Genomic DNA, 24632 nt, shown 5'->3' on the forward strand with positions numbered 1-24632 from the left:
CTATTGCTGACCCTGTTGTACCTGGTTACACACTCAGTTTCTCAAGAGATCGCTCCATGAGCTAGTGGGTGAGAATAGATTCCGGTCCAGGTTTTCCTGCTTTGGTTTGCAATCCTTTTTGTCCCATTTAGGAATCTGTAGCTTTTCCTTTCAGCTCTTCTGTGTCAGCCACTCCCAGCTACTATATATTCTCCCTTTCTGCTTTCCTTGTTGCCAGATATAGACCTTCTTTCCAGATCTTCTACGCTGACCTCAGGTGGAGTTGGAACAACTGTTGCTGTGGAGCTGTTGGAACTGGTGCTGTCGGATCTCTGCTTTTCTCCTGTTGCTGTTGTATTCCTTTGGGGATTGTTTATTTTGTTTGTGTCGTTTACCCTTTCCCTGTAGTTACTTACTCTAAGGGTCCATTCACACGTGTGTGTTTTGCGGATAAGAATAGGACATGTTCTATTTTTTTCGGGAACGGAAGTGCAGATCTGCAATTCTGGATCCGGGGCAGCACATCGTGCGGCCCCATAGAAATTAATGGGCCCGAATTTCGGACGTGTGAATGGGGCCTAAGTGTCAGTGGTGAGGACTTGTGCTCCCATCGCCCTACTCACTACCTAGGGCTTATTTCAGGGTAAGCCAGGAACGAGGCACGTGATCGGCGTAGTGGTTAGCAGTCCATCTAGGAACGTCAGGGCAATCAGGTGCCAGTGGCAGGTGAGCTAGGGGTCACCACTCTTCCCTCTCCCTAGTGGAAGGGTACTCCTCTTCCCTCCCCTCTGCGCCACACATCTGTTACCTGCCATATCAGACATGATAGCAAACAGACATGTGTCTAAAACTAGTTCAGCAAACCGTACTGTGTAGGAGGTTTGGAAGCAGATGGTTGGTCATCGCACCTCTGCTAAAAAATTACGTTGAATTGGCAGAAAAGGTTTCAATTTACGTGGAAATATTAGAAGTCAATCTCTGCTAACTGGTGGGGGTTTCCTTCTCTGACGAGTCACATTTTCTGGGTTGATAAATATCTGAGAACAAATACCCTGCAGCCATTGCTAGAAGAACACAAGCTGGTGGTGGCAGCGTTATGGGCTGGGGAATATTTTGATGGCATTCTCTGGGCCCACTCATCCACGTGGAAGGCAATCTCAACCGATTTGGGTATGAATCCATCCTTGCAGATCACGTACACCCATACATGCCGATTGTCTTCCCTGGGGCTGAAGCAACTTTCAGCAAGACAATGCTAGAAATGTCCGACATTGGTTGGAAGAGCATGACAAGACTTCCAAGTACTACCCTGGCCCATAATTCCCTTGACTTGAACCCAATTGAGAATCTGTGAAACTACCTTGATCATCATGTTCACTCTATGTATCCTCCCCACACATCCTACAGCAGCTGTGAGATGCACTGCAGTCAAGCATGGCTCCAGATACCTGTGACAACCTACCAGGACCTTATTGACTCCCAGCCCGTCTAGCTGCTGCCTGTGCTGAACGCAGCGGTTACTCTGGATATTAGCTGGTGGTCATAATAATGTGACTCAGCTGTGTATTTTTGTTAAGTCTTTTCTAGGAGCTTTATAGGTAGTCATTTCATGTGACGTTTTAGCACTCTGCTGGGATTTACACTAGGGAGATAACAGTATCAAGCCTTAGGCCTCTTGCACGCGAACGTATGCGGTCCCCAATGCACGGGCAATGTCTGTGCGGCGGCCGGGACGTAACAAGACCCACTGAGCTTGAATGGGTCAGTGATCTGTCCGCACCGCAAAAAAATAGAACAAGTTCTATTTTTTTGCGGTGCGGAGGCACGGACAGAAACACCACGGAAGCACTCCGTAGTGATTCTGTGGGGTTCCAATCTGACCCAAGTGAATGGGTCCGCATCCGTGATGCGGAGTGCACACGGGCCAGTGACCTTGTATTGCGGGCCGTAATACAGCCACACAACATTCGTATGCAAGAGGCCTTATCCATTTACTTCAATGAGGCAAAAAGAATAAACTCTGAACTTTGTTTGTTACAATTTTTTGGGAGGAGGCAACAACATAGTCTACCACACCAATGTGTCTTGCAAAAAAGACATACAAAGATAGAAAGCGATCTAACAAAGTGAAAAATTCTCAAGGGATTTTTTGGGGCCATATGGAGACATTTTCTCTGTTTTGGAGACTGGGCATCCGGGAAAAAGAAAAAAAAAACTGTGTTTAATCAGTTATACGTTAGATAAGGTCTGGAATAAAGCTAAAAAGATATTGGGTGTAAGTAGCCCCACACTTTTTACTCCCCTTTGGCACAATTACAACTTAAAAAAGTTTAGATTAATTGAAGATTATAAGTATTGGTATTCACGGGGCATTAACCGTTTAAGCCAAATAATATCTCACGGACACATCATCTCTTTTGATGATTTAATAAAAGGTATAAATGTCACTTTTCTAGATAGATATAGATATGCACAAATTAGACATGCATACACAAACACCCAGGAGAAAGACTCCCTGATCATTAGGGGAAACTCCTTCTTAGATTATTGTTTCAAATTTCGGGATACACAACTCACTCTCTCACAAATGTATCGTAGATTTAGGGACTGCTTAGGAGAAATAACATTCAAAAGCGAGGAAGGATGGGAAACTGAATTAGGTAAAGGTAGATCTATTGATTGGGATATAGTATATCGTAATATAAAAAAGGCATCGATATCTCCCAAATATAGATTAATCCAGTTCAGGATTGTACATCGCCTGTATAAGGCTACTTTCCGCCTGCTGAGCGGAGCAGAGGACAAACGCTGCCAGACTGATGCATTCTGAGCGGATCCTTATCCACTCAGAATGCATTAGGGCAGTACGGATCCGTTCGGGGCCGCTTGTGAGAGCCTTCAAACGGAACTCACAAGCGGAGCCCCGAACTCAAGTGTGAAAGTAGCCTTACTCCCCTGTCTTCCTTGCTAAAATATATAGGGAAAGAAGGGACACGTGTTGGAAATGCCCGGCTGGAAATGCTGGTCTAGGTCACTTGTTATGGGACTGCCCAGAAATAAATAGATTCTGGACTAGAATCTACGAAGACCTATACAGTAGACATAAGATTAAACTGAAACATTGTTTTATGCAGGCAATATTAGTTTTTTTTTTTACCCAAACAGATTTAACGCCCTACCAGATCAGAATCTCTTTGGAGAGCTTCACAGTTGCAAAGGCCCTGATTCTTAAATATTGGGGTACTAAAAATAGCCCTACTTATTCTGAGTGGAAGGCCCACATAGACACTATTGAAGCTTACAGAAGAATCGTACGAAATGTAGAGTAGCCCTGGAAGGGGCAGGTTTTCTTCCTTTTTTGACGTGCTTTCCTTTTTTGCTCCAAAGAGCTTGGCTATTTGTGGTATGTGGAGATACCACGAGTAGCAACAGGATATGACGGGTCCCGTCGCAGTGAATCAAGGGGTGGGTATAAAAGGGTCAAGTATGCGAACTGGTGTATGATTACCTGTGTTTTCTGTTTATATGCTATATTTGTAATTGAGTTCACATTTTGGTCCAGAAAATAAAGAATTTATTTATAAAAAAATAAATAAAAAAAAAGTGAAAAATTTAAACTTCTGTATTCCTTGCTTAGGGGAACAGATCCAACAAAGAACAAGTTTGAATACTGTTTTTGAGTACACACATACAGTGCCTTGAAAATGTATTCATACTAGGGGTGGGCAATATAAACGATATACAATATGAACTATATACATTTGCGATAGATGACCACAGAGCGGTAGTGAATTGAAGAAGCTTCTCACTCACCGCTCCGTGGCCTCCCATCTCTGCACCGCGCTGCACTGGCCAGAGCCTTGCGTGCAAACGTCAGCGTGCTGGCTGACGCCGTGTGTGATGTCAGGTCCCTCCCAAGACTCCATCAGCCAGCCGCGCACCCTGCAGAAAAGGTAAGTATATTAGCAGGCTCCCGAATCTACCAGGGGGTGGTGGATGGCTACGGCATGGGGCTGATGGTGCTGGCTGGGGAACATGGATGATTGCGAATAGCAGTGGCATCATGGGGCTGATGGCGCTGGCTGGGGGACATGATAATGGTGGCAATGGCATGGGGCGGATGGCGCTGGATGGGGGACATGGATGATATGGCAATGGTATTGGGCTGATGGCGCTGGATGGTGGACATGGATGATTGCAAATAGCAATGGCATGGGGCTGATGATGCTGGATGGGCGACATGGATGATGGAAAATGGCAATGGCATGGGGCTGATAAATAAAAATATTGTTTTCCTAAAGCAATAATATATAATATAGAAAATAATATATTGCGATATATCGTTATATCGCAGATGCTTCAAATTATATAGCAATATAGATTGTAGGCCATATCGCCCAGCCCTAATTCATACCCCTTGAACTTTTCCACATTTATTCCCATTACACCCACAAACTTAAATATATTTTATTGGGATTTTATGTGAAGAAAATGGTACATGGTTATAAAAATCAGAAAAGTGTGGCTTGCATTTGTATTCAGCCCCCTGTACTCTTGATACCCCTAAATAAAAAACATTATGATCGTGTAACAGCGGCTGCTGTACCCCGCTGTTCCCCCGCTTACCGCTGTGGACCTGGGCGCCGTGCTCATCGATGATCCTTCCGTCCACAGCTGCAGTCCTGGGCTCTGTCGCTGTACGTGCTGTGGATTACGCTCTACAGGTTCCACTAAGCCCACACATGCTTGCTGCTGGTTACTGGTAATACTGCACTGGGGGCGGCACCCATCACTCCCTGGGCTGCATGGGTTGGGTCATGTGACCTCGCTGACCAACCCTGGCTCTCCTGCAGGTACTAAAGTGTCTCAGCCCCCTTCCCCGATACCTCAGTGTCAAGGTCCTTGTGTTTGCCAAGTTCCTGATACTCATGTGTGCTCCTGACTTATACTTCGTTCCTGGATTCTGCTACTCGTCTGATCCCTGCCTGCTTGCCTTGACTCTCCTGTTGCCGACCCGGATTGCCTGACCTGTACCTGTGCCGCCTGCCCTGACCTTTTGCCTGTCTGACTACGCCTCCGCTTCATCCTTCGGTCCTGCATCGTTGCTCCTGGTAACGACCACGCCTGCCTGACTATGCTTGTTCTTCTGGTACCTACTCGGGTATCTCCTGGTCCGCCTGGTCCAGCTGCCTTGTGTGCCTAGCCTCCTCAAGAGGTAGCAACCTGGTGTTCCCCTTGGGAGAGTCTATCCCCACCATCAGGGGTACTGTGAAGAATTGAGGTTAGACAACGCCCTTAGAGGAGGTGGGACATGTGGCACAGTGGGTTCACATCCACTGGTTCGTGACAGATCAATTGCCTTAAGAAGTCACTAATTAATAAATAGATAAAGAGTAGTAGGGCACACCTACACTTGGTTACACATGGAGACCTACTAATTTAACAATGTATATTTATTGTATTGCATGTAAAACACTATAATAAAACATACAGCATAAAATCTCTATAAAACTTTTGATATGTTACACATAAGCTGCAGTCTTGGCTTGTGTTATGATTGACTTGAAATCAGCAGCAATATTATCCAATACCGTCACCAACCTGGCTGGTATCGAGGTAGAATGTGTATAACAGATTAAATGTATAATTTCCTTGTATGCAATGGTCTTTTGGTACCCGACCTCTCTTTCGTGTTATATTGCATCGATTGCATATACTATTGGAAAAAGTACATTTACTATTGGAAAAAGTACATTTATGGCACTGTAGGATTTGTATTGTAACTCCTCCCCGAATTCACAATTTGTGGATTACTATTTCATAATCCTCCCCATTTTAGATAGTCTATAGTGACTTGTATAATTTTTCTGCTATTGTTGTCTACATTTGTATTCAGCGTTGAGTTTACTCACTGTTTCGCTGGATTTGCCGGGCTCGCTGCGTATACCATGGCGTCACGTGTTGCCTGTTCGCGAGCAGTGGTCCGGACTCCAGAGATGTTTTCAGCGAGTATGTCGTATATCGGGCTTGGGGATCTTCAGTGAATAGATACGGATGTGCCGGTACAGTGGGTCCCTGGTAACGATCTTGTAAATGCGATCAATTTAGAGCAGGACCAGACCTCACTGAATGCGTAGTCTTTCGGCGTTCCACGTGTCAATAGAGTCACCGATCCCTCTCCCTGTTGATTTTCTGAAGCGCTTCAGTTTTCAAGTTGTAAATTGGTGAGGTTACTGGGTTTATTTCATGAGAGTTCTTTGCCATTTACCATATGCGTTTCGGCATTAACTACGACTCCTTCCTCAGGACCACTGGCAAAGAACTCTCATGAAATAAACAAGTAGATATGTCATCCTACAGGCTAACATTAGAGGGTTGCAATATTTGATCATTGGACTATATATCCCGCCCCCTTTCAATAGAGATGTTCTAGATACCATTATGGGTAAGATCATGTTGTTATTTCCAGCCACGCAGTTTATCATAATGGGAGATTGTAATGCTACTCTAGACCAGTTTAAAGACAGACTAGCTCCTCAGATCTCACATAACAAGTCACTTTCTAATTAGGCCCAGGCTCACGATCTAACGGAGGTGTAGCGACACCTACACCCTACAGCTACCCAATTTTCATGTTACTCGGCATCTAAAAGTTCTCTTTCTCGTATAGATTTAGCCTTTATATCTAGGGACCTATTGCCGCAGGTCAGATCTTGTGATTACCTACCTAGGGGAATCTCTGATCATGCCCCCCTCTTATTGATTCTGTCCCAACCTTTGACCCCCCTGAGAAGAGGTGGCGTTTGAACCCAATGTGGCTCGATGTTTTACCAGTTGTGAGTGACAACTATGAAACTATCAATCATTACTGGACAGATAATGAGGGGTCTTCGAACCCTCTAATAGAATGGGATGCTTTCAAATCCGTAATGAGGGGAGCATTAATCCGCGCAATAGCGACTCATAGGAAAGAACTATGTATAACACGTAATAGGCTCGAGAAGGAACACGAATATTCCATGGATCCAAGTAGTGAGAGGCAAGAGAAGTGGATGGAGGTGCAGAGCCTATTTATAAAACACCAAAAAAGTAATTATCATGAATATCTCGCATAGAGTTAATCATATATTACCTTAAATGCTCAAAAAGCATCCACACAGAGAATTATTATACTCAATAAATTCCTTTATTAGACATCCATCAACGGTATATCATTAAAAACATAAAGACAGCAATTATGGGAACACAACGGTGTTACAAATAAATGTATAAAAACAGAGTTCCAGACCAAAACGGGACTAGTATCCCCCCCATGCACACTTGGGGCAGTCAGCTTAGTGGGGCACATATAGCAAAATGCACCCAGAGCATACATGGTAAAACACTACAACCAATTAAGGAAGTGTGAGCCTGAGTGCAGCCCTCACAAGGCAGAGACTGCAGGGGGAGAAAAACATTATTAAAGTGCACAAATCAACTTCCTTACTGACCCTGGTCTGAAGGAAGTTGATTTCCGGCTGAATGATATAAGCTGAACTCTAAACAACTTAGCGCCAGACTAGGGAAGCTTTTCGGAAGTGCTTTTGAACAGGGTTCGTTGCCCCCCCCCCCTCATTCTTGGAAGCAACTATTGCAGTGATTCATAAACCTCCAGACCAATGCAATTCCTACCGACCCATCTCGCTCTTAAATCTTGACGTGAAGATACTTGCAAAAATACTAGCTTTACGTCTAATGGGAGTAGATCAATCAGGTTTCATGCCCGGGAAAACTTTCCTTATATGCTGACGACATGTTGGTGCACTTGGCGGACCCTGGGAGTTCACTAGTTGCCCTTCTAGACATTAGACATTTTTCAGGCCTCCGTGTAAACTGGGCTAAGTCTAGTATTTCACATGATATTGGGTTAGAATCCTCGGGTTTCTTTTGACAAACTAGAAACTTGCCATCGTATTTGGTGGACTTACTGATGAGATTATTAGATTGCATATTGAGGCACAATTATTTTTTTATTTAAAGATCACCATTACCTACAATTGCGTGGGGTGGCGATGGGTGCAACGCGTGCGCCATTCTACGCAAACTTGTTTTTAGGTAATTGGGAATGACAATGAGTAAAAGCATCCATGGATGAAGTGGCTGGAGAGGCGATTTCATGGATGCGTTTCATCGATGATATTTTGATTATAAGGCAGGGGTCACGGGAGTCTTTGGATTTGTTTCTTGAAAAATTGAATGAAAACAAGTGGAACATAGTCTTGACCAAAACGGTAAGCCAAAAGGAAATAGGTATATGCGTGCAATCAATACACCAAGGGAAGTTTTGCTGTCCTCGGGATGAGTCATCAGCACTATCTACGGTACGGTACGAGGTGATGCTATGCATCAATAAAATAAATTTTTGGGCAATTTTTAATATTTTTTTTAGATTTAATCATGTTATATAATTGGTTTTTCACTATTCAACAAAAATAATGGCACATTGGTTGACATAATTGTGAATTTGTATTTAAGCACCGTCACTTTAGGTTATCGATTATAATTTTATATTGAAAAATAACACTGGTATTGTTTTACATTGTAAAACTATTATGGTATATGGATATTATATTTGATAATTTCATGTGAAGAGATATGTCAAGTCTTGTGTCTAGATCCTACTATGTACTTATGTATTGATTTTGATGTCCCCTGTAGATTTTATGTGGTCTGTATAGGTAAGGATCGATCTGTATATTACAAGCTGGCTGGGTAACCTCTACTCCCTAATCTAAGATCGGGCCCGCAGAGCGCGTGTCCCTCTGTGCTGCCGCGGACGTGATGTGTTCTGTGCTCCAGGGATCGCGGCCATCTCCAGTCATTGCCCTGACCGCGCATGCGCATATACACAGCGGTGCACAATGTTTGATCTAATACAGGCGAGAATGTTTATGTCACTCAGCCCATTTTTAGATCGGTCAGTTTCCATTGGTTCAACGTATGTGACTCCGCCTATCATTATGACTACATATACCCGGCTATCTAATAGATGTTATAACCCCTTGAAAAAGCTGGCGGTGGTGTGGTTTACATTTGGGTCAGTATGCATTGCATTATTCTAACTTTACATGGTGGTTAGGTATAGCAGGGTATTATGTTTTGACTGTGTAGGATCGAGTGTCAGTAATTCTGATACTGTGATATCCGTATACTGTGGTCAAAGTAACACCTTATACAGTCCTGATCAAAAGTTTAAGGACACTTAAAAAAAAAATGCAAAAAAAAACATATTTTACATTGTTGGATCTTAAAGAGGATGTCATGCCCCACTCTGACGATGTGCAGAGGTCGGCCAGGATAGCAGCACGAGTTTAGTATTTGTTTTGGTGCCGTGCTGGATCCGCCTCTCATCAGGTGCACTGGGTGGAGTCATTAGTTAAAATGGCCTCCAGCTAAGTGCTCTCAGCGGATTATACTAATCATTGTGGTCTGGAAAGGTTGGCTGTCAGTTCCTGCTCTCAAAGATAAGTGTCATTTCTAGTTTGATTGTTTGTGTCATCTATCCCATCCAGGTTCTGTGCGAGCAGGCTGCTCCTATTTCCCCACTTCACCATCTCAGGGAATTCAGGGTTTTGTCAGCCCAGGCTGGAGGACACATCACACCTACCTTCAAGGTCTGCATGTGGGCTAAGCAGTGCAGGGAAAGAGGTCAGGGATTAGCTAGGAGGTGACCCTTCCCCTGTCTCTCGTCCAGAGCCTGGTTGGTGTGTTATCTGTTATACTGAGTGCACGTCCGCCGTGACAGAGGACCTTTCACCTGTAAAAACAATGTGAACTAAGTATGCCGACATAGAGAGCGACATGGGCGCTGCTCCGTTCTCCCGTTATGCCCTCCGGTATCTTCGCTCTGTAAGTTATAGTAGGCGGTGTCTACCCTTGTCCTGTGGGTGTCTCCTTCTCCTAGGCTGCAGCGCTGGCCAATCGCAGCGCACAGCTCACAGCCTGGGAGTTTTTTTTTCTGAGACTGAAGGGCTTCAAAAACAAAACACGTCTTCAAAGACATAGTCTCCTTGAACGCCACAGAACTGCTCGCTTGGACTTTGCAAGAGAGCACCAAACATGGGACATTCAAAGGTGGAAGAAAGTTTTATTCTCTGATGAGAAAAAATGTAACCTTGATGGTCCTGATGGTTTCCAACGTTACTGGCATGACAAGCAGATCCCACCGGAGATGTCCCACTGGAGGGGGTGCCATAATGGTCTGGGGTGCTTTTTCCTTCAGTGGAACAATGGAGCTTCAGGAAGTGCAGGCGCGTCAAACGGCCGCTGGCTGTGTCCAGATGTTGCAGAGAGCATTCCTCATGACTGAGGGCCCTCGTCTGTGTGGTAACGACTGGGGTTTTTCAACAGGAAAACGCTACAGTACACAATGCCCGCAGGACAAGGGACTTCTTCCAGGAGAATAACATCACTCTTTTGGCCCATCCTGCGTGTTCCCCTGATCTAAATCCAATTGAGAACCTTTGGGGATGGATGGCAAGGGAAGTTTACAAAAATGGACAACAGTTCCAGACAGTCTTCACCACTTGGAGAAATGTTCCCACTCACCTCATGGAAACGCTTGCATCAAGCATGCCGAAACAAATTTTTGAATTGTTTGAGATTTTTTTTTTTTTTTGGAGGGGTGGTCCTAAACTTTTGATCAGCTGAAAAACAGCCTGTTTTAGTTTATTTGTTGTTTTCATTAAATGGAATGCTCAAAAAATGTTTTGTCTCACTCCCATTTCTTCTTGTGGCATGTTGAAGCTCTACTTGGAACCTTGTTAAGATCCAGCCATGCTAAATATGATTTTTTTTGGCATTTTTCAAGTGGTCTTAAACTTTTGATCAGGACTGTATATGCACCGATTATACTACCATTGGATATATATTTCTGCACTTGCACTTTATATAGATGAATTAAAGTTACCATACACCTGAAGCCCATGAGATTTTAAATGTTCTTTATTACGTGAAGCCATTTTTTTGTAATTATGAAATGTTTAATAAAAATGATGATTATTTGAATGCATATTCAGTGGTGGAATTATGGTTTGTGAAACTTTGATCCATATATTCTCTAGTATTGGCTCCAATTATTCTGATATTAGGTCGTTAATACATAGAAGGGGAAACGTTTATTGGTTGCCTAAGTCTAGTCTTTGTCTGATTGAGGACTTTGATCCAGTTCATATCTCCCGCCAATCCAAACTCCAGGTAGTAGAGCAATTCAAATATCTTGGGATCACTATACATAGAGAGGTTGCAAAATTCTACCACCTTAACATTGTTCCAACCATGCAATACATAACCAGGAAAATTTAAGCATGGGACAACTTGCCATTAAATTTGATAGGAAGGATAAATATTATAAAAAATGGTCCTCCCACCTAAACTTCTATACCTCTATAGAGCTGCTCCTATATTGCTACCCAGGAAACATTTTGCTAACAGAGAGGATATTCACCCCTTTTCTATGGAACAAATCCTGCCCTAGAATAGCGAAACAATCCCTACAGGCACCTTATGTACGAGGAGTTCTGGCACTGCCTAACCTCTCTTTATACTATGCAGCGGTGCAGTTAAGCTATGCAGCGTGGTGGATTAGAGCAGACGCCAGTAACCCATCAGTAGTGTTGGAAGCAGCTTTGGTGGGGTCCTACGAGGCCCTTACAAAGCGTACACAAAGGGGATTGTCCACACTAAATATTATACGCTGACAATGGCAGCCACGGTGGCGATTTGGGTCAAATGGGTGAAGGTGCACACAATTGAAGACTGCAGGGAGTGCTGGTCGCCTTACTTACCGTTATGGAGGAATAAGAACTTAAAAGGAACTAGTTTCATTAACTGACTTTGAATTCTGGCCCCAAAAAGGAGTAAGATACCTCGCCCAGCTTTAGGATGATGGCCTCTTCAAATCTTTCCTTAGCCTAAAACGTGAATTTAATTTGCCCCAGAGTTCTCTATATAGATATTTCCAGCTTCGGCATGCCTGTCGTGCTCAATTTGGGAAAGACCCGGTAAAACTGGAGTGTGGTCCCATTGAGGCGGTGGTAAGGAGAGCTAATTTGTCAAGGCCGGTCTCGACGCTGTATGGGGCATTGATGGCTGCACAGGACTCTCCTTTAGATAAGTCTTTTGTTAAGTGGAAAGGGGATATAAACAACTTAGATACCCCACATTTGAAGGAACTAAGTCATACTTGGAGATCCACTGTTGTTAGTGCTAGAGACCAACTTATTCAGGTGAAGTACTACACACCAAGGAAATTGTTTAAAATGCGCAAGTTGTCGGGCCCCCAGTGTACGAGATGTGGATTTGAGAATGGTTGTTTCTTATTTGTACACCATCAATGAGTTTATTGGGGCTAGTTGACGAAGTTGTCCCCACAAAACACAGTAGACAACTTTACAGACTCCTACTGTATTATGCAAGGAAAACTATACTCCTTAACTGGAAGCCGCCCAAATGTCCTACGTTGAAACATTGGATACAACTGATTAACTCAAATCTGGAACTATATACGGTAAATTTGTATATAAACAGAGAGGAACCCCTGACAGTTTCATGAAAGTATGGGATCCCTGGATCAACGGCCAAACAATGCTACCTTGAGTTACATATGGTCTTGTCCACTCCGATGGGGGAGTGTATGTCTGGAAGTGTGCATGGTGTCTGGTATATCTTTGATGTAGAACGGAATCAATGCTATTTTTTCCTTTTTTTGGTGCTCACTCTGTTCTAAATTCGAGCATTTTTAGCAAATCTATTTCGATATTGTGATTTTTGATACTGACTTAATAGGGTATAACAGACTGACTGTATCTATTTGCATATAAGCTTATATGTTTCTCAGAGTGTATGCAAATTGTTGATAATCTTTAATAAAAAGTTACTATTAAAAAAAAAATGAAATAAACAAGTAACCTCACCAAATTCTACTTCGATACCAGCCAGGTTGGTGATGGTATTGGATAATATTGCTGCTGATTTCAAGTCAATCATTACACAAACCAAGACTGCAGCTTATGTACAACATATCAAAAGTTTTATAGAGATTTTATGCTGTACGTTTTATTATACTGTTTTATATGAAGTGTTTTACATGCAATACAATAAATATACCAGTACTTTGTTAAATTAGTAGGTCTCCATGTGTAACCAAGTGTAGGTGTGCCCTACTACTCTTTATCAATTTACTGTAACCTCTGAAGATTGGGTGGATCTTTTCCACTCCATAGTTTTGGCAAGCAGGTGAGCCATCTCTAAAACTATTACCACAATTAGTAAATAGAGTCCACCTGTGTAATTTATTCTCAGTATAAATACAACTGTTCTGTGAAGACCTCAAAGGTTTGTTAGAGAACATTAGTGATCAAACAGCATCATGAAAAAGCAAGAAACACACCAAAGAGGTCAGGGATAAAGTTGTGTGTAAAGTGTAAAGCAGGATTAGGTTCTAAAAATAGATTCCAAGCTTTGAACATCTCACAGAGCATTGTTCGATCCATCATTCGAAAATGGAAGGAATATGACTCAACAAACCTACCAAGACATAGCCATCCACCTAAACTGACATCCCAGCCAAGGAGAGCACTAATTATAGAAGCAGCTAAGAGGCCCACTCTAGAGGAGCTGCATAGAGCCACAGCTCAGTTGGGAGAATCTGTCCACAGGACAACTATTAGTTGTGTACCCCACAAATCTGGCCTTTATGGAAGAGTGGTAAGAAGAAAGCAGTTTTTAAAAGCAAGCCATAACAAGTCCTGTTTGCAGTATGCCACAAGCCATGTAGGGGACACAGCAAACACGTGGAAGAAGGTGCTCTGGTCAGATGAGACCAAAGTTGAACTTTTTGGCCTAAATACAAAATGCTATGTGTGGTGGAAAACTAGCACCACACATCACCCTGGCTTAGCGTGTTGGGGGGGGGACCAGGGCACCAAATTTCAGGGGGCCCCAGGCAGCAGGCATTTCAATGAGAGCCACTCCATTCTGCCTCATAAGCTGTAGGCCAGGCCTGAAGCAGATGAGGCAGTAGAAAGGCACAGGAGATTGCGATTACATCACTGTGACCTCCTGCGGCTAGTCTCGCAAGATCATGTGGCACAGGAAGGCACAGTGATACGAGTATTTATTTTTTCATGTACCGGTTAGAACCCTAGGCAGGCCATACTGGGGGCAATATGAAGGTGGGGGGGCAAAAGAGGAAGGGAAACAAAGGAGGCAGCCAGTTATAGTATGGCCCCTTTGTATAATTATAATATATAATGGGCCCCTCTGTATATAGGGACTGTTAAAGGGGCGGCCACTGTGAAAGTCACTGTTAAAACGGAGGTCAATGTTAACCGCTTAAGGACACAGGTACACCCTGTGTATTTCCGATCAACAACGCGCGGCGGGCGGTGATCGGAACAGAGTGCGACCCTAGGCTCCCCAGGGGTGCTGCAGCTTGCCCCCCCCCCCCCCCCACACACATTTTTTTGGGCACAAGCGCTTTTTTTGTGTGTGCGTGCACCGAGTGTGGCCAGCACTCTTAGCATCCGGCCACTGTTGACGCATCGCCCACCCCACCACTGATCAGCTTCGGACTGCTGATCAGCGAGTTTAAATAGTTTTTTTGTTTTGGTTTTTAAATTTTGGGGGCTTTCATTTAGTTTTTTTTATTTAGTTTTATTTTTTCTGTTCGGTTTAGGGTGGGTTAGGGTAGTGAACGTGAACACCCGTCCCCCCACACACACACTAAATAAAAAGTTTTACACACATGTACACACACTCCCCTATGGCCCGTCAGACGTTCTCGGCCGAGGAGGCATACGCCCTGCTTGTCTCCGACTCAGAGAGCCCAAGTGAGGACGAGGATGACCCCACTTTCATCTGGTCATCCTCATCATCTAGTGATGATGATGAGCCCCCAAGGCGGCGGAGACACAGCCAGGGGACCCTCATGCCAGGGACCCTGTGGCCCACACTAGTATGAGCCGCCCTGGGGCTCATACTAGTTTTCTGGCCCACCAGATAAGTCCACCCGAGCCCCCTACCAGTGAACTTGTCTGGTGTACCCCAGAGGATTTTGAGCCCGTGATTCCTGACTTTGTTGGCCAACCAGGAATCCATATTGACTTTTTTAGTTTCTTTTTCAGTGACCACTTTGTGAATCTGATGGTGGAGCAAACGAACTTGTTCGCCCAACAGTTCATTGCTCAACACCCGGGCTCCTTTTTGGCTAGGTCCGGTGGCTGGACTCCGGTCAGTGCAGCCGAGATGAGGACGTTTTGGGGCCTCGTGCTGCACATGAGCCTAGTCAAAAAACCCAGTGTCAGGCAGTACTGGAGTGGGGACGTCCTCTACCAGATCCCACTCTACTGTATGGCCATGACACGTTCCCGTTTTGAGGCCATTCGGAAATGCCTGCATTATGCAGATAATGCAGCATGTCCCCCCCCCCCCCAGGTGATCCTGCCTATGACCGCCAGTACAAAAATCAGGCCGGTCATCGATCACTTCAGAGACAAATTTTTGATGCCTATGTACCTGGAAGGGAGGTTGCTGATGATGAGTCTCTCATTGCTTTCAAGGGGAGACTCATTTTCCGACAGTATGTTCCCTCTAAGCGGGCGAGGTATGGCGTGAAGCTGTACAAACTTTGTGAGAGTACCTCAGGGTACACTTACAAGTTTTGTGTGTACGAGTGGCGAGATTCCCGTATTCAACCCCCCAGAATGTCCCCCCCACTCTGGGTGTTAGTGGGAAACTTGTGTGGGACCTTATGCACCCACTGCTAGATAAGGGTTACCACCTGTACGTGGATAACTTTTATACTAGTATCCCCTTGTTCTAGTCCCTCGCCGCCAGATCCACATCTGCTTGTGGGACAGAGCGGAAAAATCAATGCGGCCTCCCTACCCACCCCCTCCAGGTACCTATCCCCAGGGGTGAGACCTGTGCCCTTACCAGTGGAAACCTGTTGCTGGTCAGATATAAGGACAAGAGGGATGTCCTTTTACTGTCCACAATTCACGGTAACGGCATCATCCCTGTGCGAGGTACTGCGGCAACGGTCCTCAAGCCCGATTTTATCGTGGACTACAATCGGTATATGGGAGGAGTTGATCTCTCTGATCAAGTTCTCAAGCCATATAACGCCATGCGCAAAACCTGGGCATGGTACAAAAAAGTTGCGGTCTATTTGGTACAGGTTGCCTTGTTCAACTCCTTTGTGCTGTCCCGGAGAGCTGGCAACACAGGGAAATTCCTCCAGTTCTATGAGGAAGTCCTCAAGGCCCTGATCTTTCCTCGGGAACTGGAGGTGCCCGGATCGTCCCTGGCTCTCAGACTTTGGAGAGCATACATATTAGGTGTCGCTGCATCCGTAAGAACCTGAACTATAAAAATAACACATAATCTAACCCCTCAAAAGAACACCGTCAAAAAAATAAAATAAAAACTGGTGTAAAAAAAGCATTTTTTTGTCATCTTACATCACAAAAAGTGTAATAGCAAGCGATCAAAAAGTCATATGCACCCCAAAAAATAGTGCCAATAAAGCAGTCCTCTCATCCCGCAAAAAAAAACGAGCCCCTACCTAAGACAATCGGCTAAAAACAAAACAAAAAAAATAATAATTACTGACTATGGAGATACTAAAATGTTTTTTTTTTGTTAAAAAAAAAAAAAAGGATAGTATATAGTGTAAAAACCAAATTATTATATATATATATATTTTTTTAAGTACATATTAGGTATTGCCGCGTCCGTAAGAATCTGCTCTATAAAAATAACATGACCTAACCCTTCAAATGAACAGTCCAAAAAAATAAAAAAAATGCCAAAACAGCTATTTTTTTGCCAAATTTTCAATTTTTAACAATGTTTTTACGGTTAACAATGCTCTATATTTATTGCCCCGATTCTGTCGTTTACAGAAACACCCCATATGTGGTCGTAAAATTCTGTATGGCCAAACAGCAGGGCGCACAAGGAAAGGAGCGCCATATGGTTTTTAAGGAACAGAATTTGCTGGACTGTTTTTTTTAAACCATGTCCCATTTGAAGCCCCCCTGATGCACCCCTAGATTAGAAACTCCATAAAAGTGACCCCAGCTAAGAAACTACACCCCTCAAGGTATTGAAAACTGATTTTACAAACTTTGTTAACCCTTTAGGTGTTCCACAAGAGTTATTGGCAAATAGAGATGAAATCTCCATTTTTCCAGTAACAAAGCAAGGGTTAACAGCCTGGCTGTGTGGTACACGTGACAACAATCTCCTGTATTCTTCATATGTCTGGGCTATGGGGTAGAGTGGCAAGATGAAAGCCTTTTCTTACGAAAAAAATCAAGCCAGGCTACATTTTGCAAAAACACATCTGAAGTCTCCCAAAAACATGTGGGAAATGGTGTTATGGTCTGATGAAATCCAGGTTTAACGTTTTGGCCATAATTCCAAAAGATATGTTTGGCCCCAAAACAACACTGCACATCACCAAAAGAACACCATACCCACAGTGAAGCATGGTGGAGGCAGCATCATGCCAAGGGGCTGTTTTTCTTCAGCTGGAACTGGGGCCTTAGTTAAGCTAGAGGGAATTATGAACAGTTCTAAATACCAGTCAGTCAATATTGGCACAAAACCTTTAGGTTTCTGCTAGAAAGCTGAACATGAAGAGGAACTTCATCTTTCACCATGACAACGACCCAAAGCATACATCCAAATCAACAAAGGAATGGCTTCACCAGAAGAAGATTAAAGTTTTAGAATGGCCCAGCCAGAGCCCAGACCTGAATCCGATTAAAAATCTGTGGGGTGATCTGAAGAGGGCTGTGCACAGGAGATGCCCTCGCAATCTGACAGATTTGGAGTGATTTTGCAAAGAAAAAAGTGGGCAAATATTGCCAAGTCAAAATGCCATGCTGATAGACTCATACCCAAAAAGACTGAGTGCTGTAATAAAATCAAAAGGTGCTTCAACAGAGTATTAGTTTAAGGGTGTGCACACTTATGCAACCATATTATTTTATTTTTATATTTTTTCTTCCCTCTACCTAAAAGATTTCAGTTTGCTTTTGAATTGAGTTTTACAGTTTATAGGTCACATTAAAGGTGGAAAAAGTTCTGAAATTATTTATCTTTGCCTCTTTTTTTTTTTTACATCACAGAAACCTGACATTTTAACAGGGTGTGTAGACTTTTTATATCCACTGTATCTGTTTCACGGTAGGATTGGGGGTGGACATAGAATTTGGCCCACTTTGCCTCAGCCCGGCTCCAGACTTTAGGTCACACTGTGCGTGTTCTGAATTCTGGGGCCTCACACCCATCTACTACAATATCTGTACTCATAGTTATCACTGTGTTATCTGTGGTGTTACATAGGACTGCAGGTAATATCTACTACATTATCTGTACTCATAGTTATCACTGTGTTATCTGTGGTGTTACAAAAGACTACTACATGATCTGTAAAAAGGGGCATGTCCACAGGTTGGGGGGGGCACAATACATGGCTTGCCCCGGGTGCTGGTAACCCATGCTATGCCACTGCTGCTAATCCCAACAGTGCACACTGAAAGCGGGCTCTATCAAATGCCACTAGGCATCAGTGGCGGTCCTAGTGGTTGGACTCCAACTGATCAGCCATTGATGGTGTATATTACCAAATGCAATCAATGCTGACGGTAACAAAACCTATTCAAGAGTGATTTACACCAGGGTCCTTCTCTCTACCTCTCTCACCCAGGTGTTCCTTCCTTATTCCTAAGTGCCACTAATCCTCCAAAAACATACTAATGTGTTAAAGGGGTGGTCCATTGGGACACAACATTTTTTAGAAAGGGCTCAGAGTGGGGTGAAAAAAATAAAATAATCTACTCACCTGACAATCCCCCACCAATTTCTACTTTCTGGTCCCACCTAGACACACATGAAATGCCAGCTCAGCCAATCACAAGAAGTGGGAGACCAGCAGGGAATCAAATTATTATTTATTTTTTTACCCCATTCTGAGCCCTTTCCAGAAATGTTTGCCGGACAACACCTTTAAATTGCTTACTATCAAATTGGCCCTATCAGTTTGTGAGCCTATTGGGGCTCACGGACTCAATCATTTTAATGGACGAATTTTGCAGACTCTGCATCCTGCAAAGTCCAACAAAAAACATGTAGGCTAAGGCTTCGTTCACATCAGACTTTCGGGTTTGGCACATAACTGAGCCGAACGGAGCCCACAGGCCCCATAGACTATAATGGAGTCCGTTAGGTTTTCGCTCAGAAGATTTTGGAGCGGAGACAAAAGTTGTGCATGCAGGACTTTTGTCTCCGCTTCAAAAATCTTTTTCCGAGCGGAAACCTAACGGACCCCGTTATAGTCTATGGGGCCTGTGGACTCCGTTTGGCTCAGTTATGTGCCTAATCCGTCCTTTACGCTTTCCTGCCCCTAAACGGAGAATGGAAAGGCTGAACAGTGATGTGAACGAAGCCTAACGTATCTTTTTTTTTTTACAATGGAATTCTATGGTGACAGATGCCACAGTATGGCGTCTGTCTGAGGCGTATGTTAATGTGTATACGTTTTTTGTGTGTACATTAAATATATGGCAAAAATATGCAAACCCGGCCTAACTGACAGGGAAGAAGCTGAACAGACCCCGCTTACTATGATGGAGTCCGTTCAGTTTCCATTCACGAGCCTGTCTTTTTACCAGACCAAAAAAGTGCTGCATACAAGGCTTTTTTGTCCAGTCTTTAGACAGAATCTGCAACAGAGGCTCCAAACGCAGATGTGAGCAAGTGTAGGCTGATATATTAAATGGTCGGAAGAGTATTTTTACTCTTCTGGAAAAATGTAGTGCGACCTCTGTGTTTGTATATACAGTACAGACCAAAAGTTTGGACACACCTTCTCATTTAAAGAGTTTTCTTTATTTTCATGACTATGAAAATTGTAGATTCACACTGAAGGCATCAAAACTATGAATTAACACGTGTGGAATTATATACATAACAAAAAAAAAGTGTGAAAAAAAACTGAAAATATATCATATTCTAGGTTCTTCAAAGTAGCCACCTTTTGCTTTAATTACAGCTTTGCACACTCTTGGCATTCTCTTGATGAGCTTCAAGAGGTAGTCACCCGAAATGGTTTTCACTTCACAGGTGTGCCCTGTCAGGTTTAATAAGTGGGATTTCTTGCCTTATAAATGGGGTTGGGACCATCAGTTGCCTTGTGGAGAAGTCAGGTGGATACACAGCTGATAGTCCTACTGAATAGACTGTTAGAATTTGTATTATGGCAAGAAAAAAGCAGCAAAGTAAAGAAAAACGAGTGGCTATCATTACTTTAAGAAATGAAGGTCAGTCAGTCCGAAAAATTGGGAAAACTTTGAAAGTGTCCCCAAGTGCAGTCACAAAAACCATCAAGCGCTACAAAGAAACTGGCTTACATGCGGACCGCCCCAGGAAAGGAAGACCAAGAGTCACCTCTGCTGCGGAAGATAAGTTCATCCGAGTCACCAGCCTCAGAAATCGCAGGTTAACAGCAGCTCAGATTAGAGACCAGGTCAATGCCACACAGAGTTCTAGTATCAGACACATCTCTAGAACAACTGTTAAGAGGAGACTGTGTGAATCAGGCCTTCATGGTAGAATATCTGCTAGGAAACCACTGCTAAGGACAGGCAACAATCAGAAGAGACTTGTTTGGGCTAAAGAACACAAGGAATGGATATTAGACCAGTGGAAATCTGTGCTTTGGTCTGATGAGTCCAAATTTGAGATCTTTGGTTCCAACCACTGTGTCTTTGTGCGACGCAGAAAAGGTAAACGGATGGACTCTACATGCCTGGTTCCCACCGTGAAGCATGGAGGAGGAGGTGTGATGGTGTGGGTTGCTTTGCTGGTGACACTGTTGGGGATTTATTCAAAATTGAAGGCATACTGAACCAGCATGGCTACCACAGCATCTTGCAGCGGCATGCTATTCCATCTGGTTTGCGTTTAGTTGGACCATCATTAATTTTTCTACAGGACAATGACCCCAAACACACCTCCAGGCTGTGTAAGGGCTATTTGACCATGAAGGAGTGTGATGGGGTGCTGCGCCAGATGACCTGGCCTCCACAGTCATCGGACCTGAACCCAATCGAGATAGTTTGGGGTGAACTGGACCGCAGAGTGAAGGCAAAAAGGCCAACAAGTGCTAAGCATCTCTGGGAAGTCTTCCAAAACTGTTGGGAGACCATTTCAGGTGACTACTTCTTGAAGCTCATCAAGAGAATGCCAAGAGTGTGCAAAGCTGTAATCAAAGCAAAAGGTGGCTACTTTGAAGAACCTAGAATATGACATTTTCAGTTGTTTCACACTTTTTTGTTATGTATATAATTCCACATGTGTTAATTCATAGTTTTGATGCCTTCAGTGTGAATCTACAATTTTCATAGTCTTGAAAATAAAGAAAAAACTCTTTGAATGAGAAGGTGTGTCCAAACTTTTGAGAGATTATATATATATATATATATATATATATATATAGATAGAGAATATATAGATATAGAGAGAGAGAATATATAGATAGATATAGAGAGAGAGAGATGCAGATATTCTCTCTATCATAGATGATGATAGATAGATCTCTATCAGGATTCAGAGAAATTTAAAAAAGGTCAAAATTTGCTAGTTCTGCATGGAAGACATTATAGAGGAGACTGGTAATGGTTTCCCTGCAGAAATAGTAACATCTTAACATTTAGGCCTACGTATTATATACAGTGGATATAAAAAGTCTACACACCCCTGTTAAAATGTCAGGTTTCTGTGATGTAAAAACATTAGACAAAGATAAATCATTTCAGAACCTTTTCCACCTTTAATGTGACCTATAAACTGTACAACTCAATTGAAAAACAAACTGAAATCTTTTAGGTAGAGGGAAGAAAAAAAATAAAATAAAAAATAATATGGTTGCATAAGTGTGCTGGTGATATAAACTAATACTTTGTTGAAGCACCTTTTGATTGTATTACAGCACTTTTTGGGTATGTCTATCAGCATGGCACATTTTGACTTGGCAAGATTTGCCCACTCTTCTTAGCAAAAACACTCCAAATCTGTCAGATTGCGAGGGCATCTCCTGGGCACAGCCCTCTTCAGATCACCCCACAGATTTTCAATCGGATTCAGGTCTGGGCTCTGGCTGGGCCATTCCAAAACTTTAATCTTCTTCTGGTGAAGCCATTCCTTTGTTGATTTGGATGTATGCTTTGGGTCATTGTCATGCTGAAAGATGAAGGTTTTGTGCCAATATTGACTGGTATTTGGAACTGTTCATAATTCCCCTCTAGCTTAACTAAGGCCCCAGTTCCAGCTGAAGAAAAACAGCCCCTTGGCATGATGCTGCCACCACCATGCTTCATTGTGGGTATGGTGTTCTTTTGGTGATGTGCAGTGTTGTTTTTGTGCCAAACATATCTTTTGGAATTATGGCCAAAAAGTTCAACCTTGGTTTCATCAGACCATAACACCTTTTCCCACATGCTTTTGGGAGACTTCAGATGTGTTTTTGCAAAATGCTAAATGGCTTGGATGTTTTTCTTCGTAAGAAAAGTCTTTCGTCTTACCACTCTACCCCATAGCCCAGACATATGAAGAATACGGGAGATTGTTGTCACATGTACCACACAGCCAGTACTTGCCAGATATTCCTGCAGCTCCATTAATCTTGCTGTAGGCCTCTTGGTAGCCTCCCAGACCAGTTTTCTTGACCTCTAAACCCGAAAGAGAAGAAGTAATCGGTGCAGGCGCACTGAGGAAGTGCTGAGGGAGCGAGCGTCCTTCTCTCAAGAGTGCCTGCGCCGAATGAGGTGCAGGCGCGGGATGCGAATTGCAGACAGGGCCAGCCGGAGGAGAGCGCTCGCTGGCCCTGTCAATCAGCAGGAGGATGCGGCAGCTACCAGCAAGTAGACGCCCTACTTGCTGGTAGTGAAGTCATTTGCATATTTTAAAAGATCGATTTTAGTGAAACCAAGCCACAGAACAAGGTAAGAGCCCTATATAGGAAATAGTCGTCCAATAAGGATTTTAATATGCCCAAAAATGAAAAATGAGTTTTGGGGATGACAGAAGCCCTTTAATGGAATCTGCGCCCCTAAAGACGCCGCCGCCAAGGTACATGTGAATGTGGCCTTATAGGTATCTGCCCCTTAACCACTTCAACCTTGCTAGCTAAAACCCCCTTAATGACCAGGCCACTTTTTACACTTCTGCACTACACTACTTTCACCGTTTATCGCTCGGTCATGCAACTTACCACCCAAATGAATTTTACTTCCTTTTCTTCTCACTAATAGAGCTTTCATTGCTGCTGACATTTTTACTTTTTTTGTTATTAATCAAAATTTAACGATTTTTTTGCAAAAAAAATGACATTTTTCACTTTCAGCTGTATATAAATTTTTCGCTAAATTTATTGTTCTACATGTCCACTAACTTGCGACAAAAAATAAAAAATTCTAGGAACTCGCCATGCCCCTCACGGAATACCTTGGGGTGTCTTCTTTCCAAAATGGGGTCACTTGTGGGGTAGTTATACTGCCCTGGCAATTTAGGGGCCCAAATGTGTGAGAAGTACTTTGAAATCAAAATGTGTAAAAAATGGCCTGCGAAATCCGAAAGGTGCCTTTGGAATATGTGCCCCTTTGCCCACCTTGGCTGCAAAAAACTGTCACACATGTGGTATCGCCGTACTCAGGAGAAGTTGGGGAATGTGTTTTGGGGTGTCATTTTACATATAACCATGCTGGGTGAGAGAAATATCTTGGCAAAAGACAACTTTTCCCATTTTTTTTTATACAAAGTTGGCATTTGACCAAGATATTTTTCTCACCCAGCATGGGTATATGTAAAATGACACCCCAAAACACATTCCCCAACTTCTCCTGAGTACGGCGATACCACATGTGTGACACTTTTTTGCAGCCTAGATGCGCAAAGGTGCCCAAATTCCTTTTAGGAGGGCATTTTTAGACATTTGGATCCCAGACTTCTTCTCACGCTTTAGGGCCCCTAAAAAGCCAGGGCAGTATAAATACCCCACATGTGACCCCATTTCGGAAAGAAGACACCCCAAGGTATTCAATGAGGGGCATGGCGAGTTCATAGAATTTTTTTTTTTTTTTTTGCACAAGTTAGAGGAAATTGATGTTTTTCTCACAAAGTCTCACTTTCCGCTAACTTAGGACAAAAATGTCAAATCTTTCATGGACTCAATATGCCCCTGACGGAATACCTTGGGGTGTCTTCTTTCCGAAATGGGGTCACATGTGGGGTATTTATACTGCCCTGGCTTTTTAGGGGCCCTAAAGCGTGAGAAGAAGTCTGGAATATAAATGTCAAATTTTTTTTATGCATTTGGATTCCGTGAGGGGTATGGTGAGTTCATGTGAGATTTTATTTTTTGACACAAGTTAGTGGAATATGAGACTTAGTAAGAAAAAACAAACAAAAAAATAATAATAATATTTCCGCTAACTTGGGCCAAAAAAATGTCTGAATGGAGCCTTACAGGGGGGGTGATCAATGACAGGGGGTGATCACCCATATAGACTCCCTGATCACCCCTCTGGTAAGGCTCCATTCAG

At 43.2% G+C, this 24632-nt stretch overlaps 1 protein-coding gene across 2 annotated transcripts in view; it reads right to left on the reverse strand.

Moving 5' to 3' along the window:
• The window catches only part of LOC122928601 (DNA-directed RNA polymerases I, II, and III subunit RPABC5-like), a 51119-nt gene that overhangs the window by 13833 nt on the left and 12654 nt on the right, over window positions 1–24632 (reverse strand). Inside the window, exon 2 of one of the 2 annotated variants that reach the window (XM_044281596.1) lies at window positions 3793–3921. The exons of the other annotated variant lie outside the window; for it this stretch is intronic. Coding sequence (XP_044137531.1) covers window positions 3793–3810 — 18 coding nt within the window. The 5' untranslated portion in view covers window positions 3811–3921. The remainder of the gene's footprint in view (window positions 1–3792; window positions 3922–24632) is intronic. 2 annotated transcript variants of the gene reach the window in all.

The sequence above is a fragment of the Bufo gargarizans genome, chromosome 2 (genome assembly GCF_014858855.1).
Source record: "Bufo gargarizans isolate SCDJY-AF-19 chromosome 2, ASM1485885v1, whole genome shotgun sequence".
Classification (NCBI taxonomy): Eukaryota; Metazoa; Chordata; class Amphibia; order Anura; family Bufonidae; genus Bufo; species Bufo gargarizans.